Raw genomic sequence first — 12,127 nt, 5'->3', positions numbered from 1 at the left:
AGAAAGTTTCAAATAATACAGGAAAACATGTTGTAACGCAGGATCCCTCTAGATGTCATGGCACAAGTCATTCTACACTTACCTGGTCCTCAGTGTGTAGCGTCTGTGTGGGTTTGGGGTATGCGGTGTTGCTGTTCTTGTCATGAAACTCATATGTGTCTACTTCTTCCTCTTTTATAACCAACCGATCCTCTACTTCCTCTTCCTCTTCATCAGTGTTTTCATAGTCTTCGTTATACGTTCTGGGAGGAAGAGTTCGCGTAAGCCTATGGGAGCTCTTCATAAGAGGAAGAAAAAAAGGGAAGGGAAGCAAGTCAGTTTTTAAAAAGAAAAATCAATGCAAAGGCAGAATCCAGGAAGGGGATCTTAAGAAGTCCAATGGAGTCCAGTCAGCACCATTCCAACAGAACCTCCTCAAGTTTTAATAAATGTGTTGAGAAACTGGAAAAGGCTCCTCCTTACACTTGATTTGTATGAAAGTACATTCAATTTGTTGATGCTGTATATTTTACTTGTACTACATTGTATTCTTACATGCAATGCTCATTTGAAAGTGGGGTAATACATGAGGCAAAAGATCATTGTGATAAAATGAATTTAAAAAATTAAAAATTGTCCAGTAGCACCTTAGAGACTAACTAAGTTTGTTTTGGGTATAAGCTTTCATGTGCATGCACACTTCTTCAGACACACTTCTTCAGATATGCACACTTCTTCAGATATTTTGTATGCATGCACACAAAAGCTCACACCCAGAACAAACTTAGTTGGTCTCTAAGGTGCTACTGGACAATTTTTAAATTTATTTATTTCGACTGCATCAGACCAACACGGCCACCTACCTGAAGATAAAATGAATGTACAAGACAGGAGTGCTCATAACTTACATTGTTGGATACCTTCCTTGCTTCTCTACTGTGCTTTGCTAAGCAGAAGCTTGTGACTGACATGATTTTTGTGGTTATATTTGTTGTTTGTGAAGTTTAATGAAAGTAATAAAAATTATGAGCAAAAGAAACCAATAGACTACTTGTGTGCTCAGGCTGCAGTCGTCTCATGCAATTTTAGACAAAATGTTACAGCTGTAGGCAGCATAATTTTGTGGGGTGAAGCTGACATTCCGAACATTACCTTGATATCTACTTCCACTTCATCTTTAACCGCTTTTTCACTGGCTCCATCAACATCCCCAAAGATCAACGCCCCGTTCCGGCCTATTTTTACTTGCTTTTTGTATGTATAATAGAACTCCACACACTGAGCCACAGTCTTTGTTTTAATCTGTAGAATTTATTGAGAGGAGGAGGGGAAGAGACAAGGGAGGAAATGGGAGGAAAATGAAAATATATATATATATCAATAAACATGTCTGTCACTCATACTCATATACCCCCACACCTATGTGCTTCAAAGCCACAGGCCACAATGCTAAGAGCTCATTCATGTCTATCCTTTCTGAAGGCTGGCATGATTTGACTTTTCCTTTTGTTTCCTGGCTTACAGAGCTTGCTTGCAACATGGGAGCTGGAAGGGGGATAGGTTGCTGCAAGTGAAGGAAGAGATTCATAAATTCTACTGGGCACATGCAATAATAGTGTATCCTAAAAAAGGTAAAGGTAAAGGTACCCCTGCCCGTACGGTCCAGTCTTGCCAGACTCTAGGGTTGTGCGCTCATCTCACTCTATAGACCGGGAGCCAGCGCTGTCCGCAGACACTTCCGGGTCACGTGGCCAGCGTGACAAGCTGCATCTGGTGAGCCAGAGCCGCACACGGAAACGCCGTTTACCTTCCCGCTAGTAAGCGGTCCCTATTTATCTACTTGCACCCGGGGGTGCTTTCGAACTGCTAGGTTGGCAGGCGCTGGGACCGAACGACGGGAGCGCACCCCACCGTGGGGATTCGAACCGCCGACCATACGATCGGCAAGTCCTAGGCGCTGAGGTTTTACCCACAGTGCCACCCGCGTCCCTAATAGTGTATCCTGGCTTGCAGTCAACTGGCTGGTGCTTTGCTTGATCAACATCAATCACAGACTTACAGTGCAATTCTAACCATGTCTACTGAGAGGAAAGCCCTGCCAAATAAAACAAGGCTCACTCCCAGATGACGTGAAGATTTCAGACGTAGGTATAAAAATAAAAATTATGGTTGGTCTTCAACTAAGCTGACTACCACCCTGTATCTATTGATATAGACTTTAATTCTAGCCCATTCCAAAGACTCAGAAAGCTAACAATATGAAGGGGGGGGGGGGAATCTAAAGTTGGAACATGTGAAGAAGAAGAGGAGGAGGAGTTGGAGTTTGGATTTGATATCCTGCTTTATCACTACCTGAAGGAATCTCAAAGCGGCTAACATTCTCCTTTCCCTTCCTCCCCCACAACAAACACTCTGTGAGGTGAGTGGGGCTGAGAGACTTCAGAGAAATGTGACTAGCCCAAGGTCACCCAGCAGCTGCATGTGGTGGAGCAGGGAGGCCAACCCAGTTCACCAGATTACGAGTCTACCGCTCTTAACCACTACACCACACTGGCTCTCACCACTGTGAAGAGGAGGGCAACCAAGATGATCTGGAGATCAAGCCTTATGAGGAACGGTTGAGGGAGTTGGGTAGGTTTAGCTCGGTAAGACAGTAAGAGCTCTTGACAGTGAAATGGACTCCCCTGGGAGGTGGTGGACTCCCCTTCCTTGGAGGTTATTAAGTAGAGGCTGGATGGCCACCTGCCATGTATGATCTAGTTGAGATTCCTGCATTGCAGGGGGTTGGACTAGATGACCCCAGGGGTCCCTTCCAACTCTACAATTCTATAATTCTATGACTACAATTCTTCCAATGTTTCGTAATTTTGGAAGAAAAAATGTGTAAGGGAGGGGGGAAATACCCAAAACTTAAAGTCTCCCCAACATGAATTCCCACAACCACCTTCCTATCACTGGTCCTGTCCATCTTTCACATAATGGTCTAAAACACCCTGAGAATTAGATGAATGATATGAGGCAATGTAGATACTGACAAAACTACACCTTCAGCTCCCTTCCTCTTTCAATTTCCCTTATTAATATTTTAAGATGTGCTTTGCAGGTCTCACACTGGGGTTTTTTTGTTCACAACTGATGCTCCTTCTGTTTCATTTGTAGTTTTTTCCCTCCACAGGTATCATCTTTAGAAAACTACGTTTTGAAGTATGTTGTGACTATATTTTGTTGTTACAGAGATCGGAGCAAAATAAAAACTTGTCACACTGCACTATGGATGTGAGAGCATAAAGGCTTCTAATGAGGAGAGATTATCTGTATACAGAAAAATCTCACTTCCAAAGTGGCAGTGAGATACTCCATTGAATAAACACTACGGAACACAAGTTCCCAGCTAGAGGATGAAGCAATCCCCAAGGTTAATGATCCGGTGACACCTGCATATGTCCTGCAACGGCAGATCAATTATTTTGCAATGCACGCAGGAAGCAACAAGCAACTCACAAGTTTCTGAACCAGGAAGAAGTCCTTCTTGTAGATGGCAATCCCCTTATTGAAGAGCTTTTTCTCTAGTGTGCTCCACTTATCTGATCCTGAAAAGAAAGAGTGGAATACAACTTCATTACCTTTTCAATATTATTTCCAGACATTTAAACGTTTTATTGTTAAGGTGTGTATCTCTTGCATATCTCTGCTACCCTGTCTGGGTTGTATTGATGTTATTGCTCTTATGTGAACACCCGTTTTTCTAAAAACTTTTTGTAGGAAAATGCTATGACAAGCATATTTGAAGATATACATTGGGGGGGGGAACCCTAATCTTGTGTTCTTTTTAACTAACTCTTTAGTATTAAGTAGTCTACCTCTATTAACTAGCCTGCTCACCATAAAATTATTGTGCATTTATACAGAACCCCCCTTTTTAGTTTATTTTAAACAAATTATACCACTGCATACCCAAAATACTTCAGTGAGTCTCACTACTGGTGTGTCTCAAATGATAGCATACTCCCGCAACAGACAAAGCTGAACCATATACACATAGACTTGAATGCCATCTAACCCTAAACAAACGGAAGGGCTCCTTCCATTCACTAAGGGAACTGGGATCCAGTGGAGGGTCCCAATGGAGTAAGGGTTGGGGTGAAATTCTGCACCAATCTCCCCCATGCAGCCTCCTGCACTGCCTTCCATGCTGTTCCCCCAATCGTCTGCCATAAATTTTCAAAGAGCAAAGGCACTGCTGGGAGGAAGTAGAGACTGCTGAAAATCACCTCCCTTTCCTTCTGCTGGCAGAAGCATCCCCATGAATGAAACCTCTTCTCACAGGGTGTGTTCCTACCAGTATAACCTAACTTAGGATCAAACCCATGGTCCAAAACACTTTGATTACTAGAGAAGGGTTTAGTGTTACTTTCTCCTTCACAGTGTTACAGGGCAAGAGTGAATGTGAACCCCAAAACACTTTCTTCCTTTCATGAAAGGGGAGATATCCAATATTAGTTAGAGTAAATGCACTGAAATCAATGAACTTAAGTCTACGGATTTCAGTGGATTTAGTCTAAGTATGGCTTAGTTAGATGTCACCCAAGGTTTAGAAATGAACATATTGATGATGACCTTAGAAATAACTTCCATTTTCTAACGCAGAACTAAAGCTTGCAGTAGGAGTTGATTTCTGTCTAGGAGTGATAGATAACTTTGACACTAATGAGGCATACCATACCCATACAATGATTCATTTAAATTGTACCTAGGACTCTTAAGATTTTAGTTGTCCATTTCCTTTATTCCATGTCTTTAGTCATCATTTTCACAAGTTCACACGCACCACATTAGATACAAAAGGGTATTTTTAGCATCTTTTCTAAAAAGCAGCCTATATTGAAATCAGCCACGCGTTGTCATAGATACTCCAGGATCCAGATGAAAGCATTTTGGTTCCACAGGAAAAACAACAAGTACAAAGAAGCAACTGATGATCCGGAATGGTGCTTGTGGATGTTCTACACCGTTTGTATCTTCATAGCAAAATGCAGAAAAATAACTTGACAAATAACATAATTCAATTTTGCTCCGTGTCTCCCTGCTGTCCAAATATCTGGCAGGGTGGGTGTTCAAAATGTTTACCATTCTCTCTCACACACACACATGCACACAGCTTGCACGCTGCACCTGTCCTTGAACTGCTTCTTCCTTTAGCTTTGCTCTACCAATGACTGTGCAACGAGTACAGCTCTTTGCCAGTGTACACACCCTAACATATAGACTGGCTGCCCTCACTGAAAGGCAATTACATGTTCTCCTGAGACTGGAATACAATACCATTGTATTTATGGCATTTCAAATTACGCACGTGATCTATTGCATTGCACACATAAGCCTCTGTTTGACCTTGACTAGCCTTGGTGAGAACAAAACCTTCCTTCCAATTGGCACTGTCCAACTGATAACCTGATCAATAGCCATTTGCCTCTCCAAAGGTTGATGTCAGACACAGGTAACAATTACTTAGAAGAGATAATTGTAAGTGATTCATTCATTCCATTTCCGTCCTAACTCTTGCTGTCTTGTCTGCCCTTGAGTGGGTCATATTTGTGTCATTTATATTCTACTATCCCCCTGCTATATCGAAATTTCAGTGCAGCCCACTGGATCCTCAGCGCCACTATCGCAGCAATGATAAGTGTATCCGCCATAGCAAAGATAAGTATTGTTAATTGTAAGCTGTTAGCCCAGGGTTTGGGCAGCCTGTGTACAATTTTATTCTATCCATTTCACTCTTCCATAAATATCGCATTTGGTGATTCCAGCTGCAAAACCAGTTTTACTCTCAAATGCCATTTTGGTGCCGTTAAGGAAATAAAACGTTTTCTCCTCAAACCTGTAATAGGGATTCAGTGGTTCCTACTAATTACCCCAGCTAAGTAATCCCAACTAAGTTATCCCATGGCAAGCAACAACTCTGAATAAACAATCCTAAAATACCACACCTCCATGGTTATACAGGTTTGTTTAATGGGAATAGTTTGGGATACGTGAAGGTGAGCTTTGCACCGATCTCACTATGCACTGAGGCAAAAGCAGGACAGTAATATCACCACCCAATGCTGCTAATTCCCAAATAGATATTTAAGGCTCTCCCAATATTAATTAAATTATATTCCCCCCCCCCCAATGCATTAACAGTAATTATCAGAGTAAGAAAATAGAGAGTAGAGAAGCAGCTGTCCCCACTGCCTTGCTCCCAAGCATACCTGTGTAGTGATAGTCGGCCAACGTGTGGTTTGCAGGCCACAAAGACCTCCTCAGCAGCAATTTGGTCAGCGCAGCCTGAGGTGTGGGGGAGCACACACAAAAAAAGCCTTATCAATAACGGTAAAACCCAAACAAGTGCATTTACATCAAGAAGTCACAACCCTTGTTGTTTACTGTATGGATGTATTTAGAGCCCACCTGAGGTTCAACGTGACCCATGCCTCCTTATTCATCCTTGTAATTAACCTTTTGAAGTAGGTGGCATGGGAGCTGTTAAGTCTTTTTAGCAATAACAAGGATTGGGGGCACCTTAAGAAGGCTAACAAATACAGTGGTACCTCGGGTTACATACGCTTCAGGTTACAGACTCCGCTAACCCAGAAATATTACCTCGGGTTAAGAACTTTGCTTCAGGATGAGAACAGAAATTGTGCTCCAGCGGCACAGTGGCAGTGGGAGGCCCCATTAGCTAAAGTGGTGCTTCAGGTTAAGAACAGTTTCAGGTTAAGAACAGACCTCCGGAACAAATTAAGTTCTTAACCCGAGGTACCACTGTACACAGTAACATAATGTTTTGTGAGCCAAAGCCTGTTTTGTCACATACATCCATTTTCATTGTTGTTTGGAGTTGTTTTCCTCAACCTGGTGACCTCCAGATGTTTTGGACTACAACTCCCATCAGTCCCAATCAGCATGACTTTGCCAGTTGAGGCTGATGGGAATTGTAGTCCCAAACCCCTGGAGGGGAAGACTGATTTGGGCTGAAGAGCAGCGTGTTCTAAAAAGGACAGCCAGAATAGTTAGCCTGTCTCTCTTTAAAACAGAATTTCAAATAATCCAATCACAATCAAAGGATTACATTTTGTCTTATTTTAAAAAGATCCCTCTTCCGCATGGTTTTAGCACTTCATGCCTACCCACGAAGGTATTTGAGGCATAATTAATTACATTTCTTCGCCTACACAGCAGTGTTACCTCAACTGATAATGGTACCTTGTCAGCACGTGTCCAATTACAGAGGAATTCCCACCCAGGGAATGAGTCATCTGAGAGCCCATTAACGCCCGTGTTTAATCAAGTAAACAATACTCCAAAGAAAGGAGATAACTGGAGTCCAAAACCATTCTCAGCCCTCCAAGAAATCAGCTGCTATGAGCTCAGGTAAAATGTAGGGAAGAGATACTATTAAAGTTGTATCTGTACTCTGAAGAGACTTACCAAGAAACCTGTAAGCACTTGTGCTGGTATTACTGAAGCAGTTTCATTACGCAGCCATAGGTGGACTTTAAAATTAAGTCTCCCTAAGGTGGCAGGAGATGCTAAAGTACTTATTTAATTCTTAAATTTATATTCACCTTTCCATTGGTAACACTCAACAGAGCCAATTAATAAATAGGAATCCCCCTATACAGGGGAAACTTTCCTATTAGATACAGCTTCCAACTGAAGTGAAAAAGTGAAATGTTACTTTAATAATAACAATAATAAAAAAATTCTATTATTATTATTATTATTATTATTTTATCCTACGCATGAAGTTTCCAACACACATAAACACATTTCCTGGGATGGAATGGGAGTGAGGATGGCAGTGAGGACATAGTGGTGCAGGCCCACTGCCAGAACTAATCTGGTGCTTCTAGCTGTGCACCTGCACTTTTATTTTTGGACCCTTCTAGGTTTTCCAACAGAACCAGACATTTGCAGTTCACATGAAGCTGTCTTATACAGTGGTACCTCAGGTTTAGTACTTAATTCGTTCTGGAAGTCCATACTTAACCTGAAACTGTTCTTAACCTGAGGCACCACTTTAGCTAATGGGGCCTCCTGCTGCCACTGCACCGCCGCTGCACGATTTCTGTTCTCAGCCTGAAGCAAAGTTATTAACCTGAGGTACTATTTCTGGGTTAGCGGAGTCTGTAACCTGAAGCGTATGTAACCTGAAGCATATGTAACCCATCTTTGCATCTTTGGGTAAGTCTGGGAAATGCTCCTGCCTGAAACCCCAGAGAGCTGCTGCCAGACAGTGTAGACCAGGCACCCCCAAACTTGGCCCTCCAGATGTTTTGGGACTACAACCCCCATCATCCCTAGCTAACAGGACCAGTGGTCAGGGATGATGGGAGTTGTAGTCCCAAAACATCTGGAGGGCCAAGTTTGGGGGTGCCTGGTGTAGACAGAGCTGAGCTAGATCAACCAGACAGCTTCCTATGTTTTATATACTGAGTAAGGCCATTGCTCTCAAGCTCAGAAACATCTGCTCTGACTGGCAGTGTTTGCCAAGGTCTCAAGCAGGAGGCCTTCTCAGATAGACCCGGAGATGCCAGATGTTGACCCCACCCCCTTATGCATGCAAAACAGATGCTCTACCACTTGGCTAAGAGGAAGATGCACCACTAGCAGTGAAACCGGGAGGCATGAGTGAAGAAAGGAAGGAGACTGCCAAAAGGCACATTCTTCAAAACGCAGGATTCTAACACAGACACTCCTTGTAGAAGGTGAAAGTGTGCAGAGTGCATAAGTTTGGCAAGTACTTGGCTCGTACTTCCCTCACTGAGACCAATACAAACAGCCTTGCTGCCAAATCCAATTAGATGCACTGACGATTGCTGGAGACTTACCAGAACATTTCCTTTCGTTTCGTGTAAGCAGTGAAATGCCAGCTCTTGGTTGGTGCCACCTCCAGGAAATATACTTGAGCAAGCAGCAGTTAGCAGGTTCTCCACTGTCACAGCACAAAACAAGACAAGCGGTAGATGCAGGTCAGGGCAGAGGGGAGAGAGAAAACCAAAAGGTCATCTTATACATCCCTTCACACCAATTTCCTACCTCAATTTCCCTTCATATTTGGCAAGCCTCAACCTTTACAGTGGATCCATGGTCAACAGCAATTAGTGGCTGACCACACAGCAATTTTAAGGACTTAAACCATCACAGACAGTAGTTCAGTTTCCAAACTCCTTACCATTCTCTTGAGTAGACACATCCGTTTCAAGCTCCTCCCATGGCTGCCACACCAGTTCTGCCTTGGCCTTGTCAGAGGCTGCTAGAGATCGATCTCTAAGAGGTGGGATTTCTGCTTGAAACCGGGAGCCCACATTGATCCGTCTATCAAAATAAATGCACATTTAAAAACGACTCACCCTGCAGGTTCTAATATGATAATTTGCTAACGTTAAAAGCTTGCCTCCGCAAAACAAGCTGAACTCCAACTGGAGCAACAGGCAGTACGCAATTCCATGGCTGCTGCTTCTTCCAGTTTAAACCAACACTAGGTTTCAGTTTCAAAATACAAGTTTTTTGTCTTTGTCTTTTGGCCCCGCCCCCCAATACTGTGTAGTATATCTAGGAGCATGGATGCTAAAAACGGAGAAGCAAGATTCGGAAGCCGCCCACAAGCAGCACAACTGTAAGTTCCTTTACTTACATGTAACAGCATGTGAGAGCCAAATATGGCAAATTTCTTCGCCTACTCTTCACACATTCCATGCATGCATCCTGCTAAATGATAGCTATGGACTCAAAGGTCCAGTCCAAATCTACAAATACAGTCATACCTTGGTTGACAAACGACTTGCGAGCCAAACGTTTTGGCTCCCGAACGCCACAAACCCAGAAGTGAGTAATCTGGTTTGCAAACGTTCTTTGGAACCTGAACATCCAGGGCGGCTTCCAATTGGCTGCAGGAGCTTCCTGCAGCCAATTGGAAGCCGCACCTTGGTTTCTGAACATTTTGAAAGTCGAACTGACTGTATGACTATTTTCATGGCAACAGTGGGAGAATCACTACAGCATGGATGGCTAATGGATGAACATCCAGATGTTTGTTCAACTCCAGCTCCCCTCTATTCAGTATGACCAATAGTCAGGGATGGTGGGAGTTTTTGTCCAAGGTCATGAAGGCCACAGGTCAGACTAGAAGTTGTCAAATGCGGCAACCTCCAGATGTTGGACTGCAACCCTCATCATCCCTGACTACGGACCACGCTGGCTGAGGACAATAGCAACTGCACTCCACACCATCTGAAGGCAGCCCCTGGTTTAGCTGTCCCCAAGCCTGGAATGTGGGAACTTGAGGTTCAAAATCCTGCTAACCTGCAAAGCTTTCTTTGGAGTCTTCAGCTAATGTCATTATAAGCTACTTCACAAGATTGGTGGGAGCGCAAGATGGCACTCAAAGCTCCTTGAACAAGCATCAGGATACAAATTGTATAAACAGACAGAAACTTTTAAACAAACAGAAATATCATGGTAATGGGGGGAAACGGGCTTTATTGTTCTGGCATATATATATATATATATATATATGCGCAGCAGGCCTGAAGCCTGCCAGTATGGCTGAACGCTATTTACTCCCATGTTATGCTGGAAAAGAATGCTTTATAAGGAATGCTGTGAGATGCCAGTTTGTTTTATTTTGAAAGTGGGGCGAATAAATCTGTTAACTTGGAGACTGGCTAAGGTTCAGATTTCAACTGCTGTTGCTGAAGAATTAAACACAAATTGTTCTCTTGCATGTTGCTTATTTAAGCCTTGAAACTATTTTTTCCCTTCTAATCAAGCACAGGAAGGCCCTGAAATGATCCAAGGGACGACTCCTGGACTCAAAGACATAGGATCAAATTCCAGTGCTACCTCCCCATAGTTTTGGTGCCACATCATGAAAACGCCACCCACCACCGCAGGCATGTGGAAGAAAGCTCACAGAAGCAACTTCCATTCACAGATATCCTTGCAGGTTTAGGAGCTGCACTTGCAGCTTACAGGTCCACATCTGCACTGCACTGCACTGCAATATAAGCATGCTTTGCCCTTAACTTCTGGGGGAATCCCAGCTGCACCGGGCGGCAGAGGTGTGAACCCCTTTCCTGGAAACAACTGGGATTGAGGGCTGTCAGTCAGCTCTCTGCCTGTTTAGCACAAGTGATGTCCTGCCAGTCTAAGAACTGTGCTTCTCACTGAAACTACCACCAGCTGGAACGCAGCACATTCTATAGGCCAAGGGAGATCGTGTCAGTGCAATGAAAAGGAGAGCCTTGTTTCCGCACTCTCTGCCTGCATGTTCCTTGGGCACGAGCACTAAGCTCGGATAATCTCTTGGAGGAGGAGAACTTCTGAGCACAGCGTTTTTATAGCCAGTCTCCTCCTATGCTTCAAGCTCTTCCAAGAGGGCAAAGGAAAGAGAAAATAAGGCAACAGTCCACTGCACATGAAAGAAGAGTAAAACCCATGGAACTGAATGGGTGTTTGTTTTTTGAGTGAATTTGCACAGAATCAGGCTACAATCCTAAGAAAATGTACCAGGTAGTAAGCCCCAGTTAAACTCAGTGGGACATACTTCTGCATAGTCTTGTTTAGGACTATGCTGCAGTAACATGTAGGGAATACTCTGTGAGCTCCAGGAACCAATTGCCGTTATGGGGGAAAAAATTAAATCAGGTAGCAGGAATTTGTATCCTGTCTGGTAGCTCTCAAACATCATCATTAATCAGTTCCCTGTTTAGGGAAGCTTTTAATGTTTGATGGACTATTGTATTTTAATATTTTGTTGGAAGCTGCCCAGAGTGGCTGGGGAAACCCAGCCGGATGGGCGGAGTATAAATAATATTATATTATTATTATTATTATTATTATTACTATTATTCCAATGTCTGCTATTCAGAGCTACAGAACCTCTGCACACAGAGGTTGGTTAAAGTGCTTAAGCTCTAAATACAGCAAATTCCTATACAGTATTCCTGTAATGGGAATGTTGTGTGTTCCCATTAAAACACACACATAAAATTGTCAACTCATTACAAGTTTCTGAGACCAGATGGTGGAAACCAATTGCTTCTATAAAGACACAGTGTTTGGGGGGTTGTTCTTTTTTTGGCTTGAATTGTCTTGAGTC

At 43.1% G+C, this 12,127-nt stretch overlaps 1 protein-coding gene across 2 annotated transcripts in view; it reads right to left on the bottom strand.

The window, feature by feature from the left end:
* The window catches only part of MIDEAS (mitotic deacetylase associated SANT domain protein), a 73,739-nt gene that overhangs the window by 10,979 nt on the left and 50,633 nt on the right, over positions 1 to 12,127 (bottom strand). For both annotated transcript variants that reach the window (XM_028724274.2, XM_028724265.2), the window contains exons 6-11: positions 9,200 to 9,342; positions 8,856 to 8,959; positions 6,234 to 6,309; positions 3,481 to 3,569; positions 1,132 to 1,281; positions 83 to 277 (exon numbers count right to left, since the gene is read on the bottom strand). In XM_028724274.2, the coding sequence (XP_028580107.2) occupies positions 83 to 277; positions 1,132 to 1,281; positions 3,481 to 3,569; positions 6,234 to 6,309; positions 8,856 to 8,959; positions 9,200 to 9,342 (757 nt within the window). The remainder of the gene's footprint in view (positions 1 to 82; positions 278 to 1,131; positions 1,282 to 3,480; positions 3,570 to 6,233; positions 6,310 to 8,855; positions 8,960 to 9,199; positions 9,343 to 12,127) is intronic.

This window comes from Podarcis muralis, chromosome 1 (assembly GCF_964188315.1).
Source record: "Podarcis muralis chromosome 1, rPodMur119.hap1.1, whole genome shotgun sequence".
Classification (NCBI taxonomy): Eukaryota; Metazoa; Chordata; class Lepidosauria; order Squamata; family Lacertidae; genus Podarcis; species Podarcis muralis.
The sequence above is the reverse complement of the archived record's forward strand: the minus strand, read 5'-3'. Positions and strand labels throughout refer to the sequence as shown.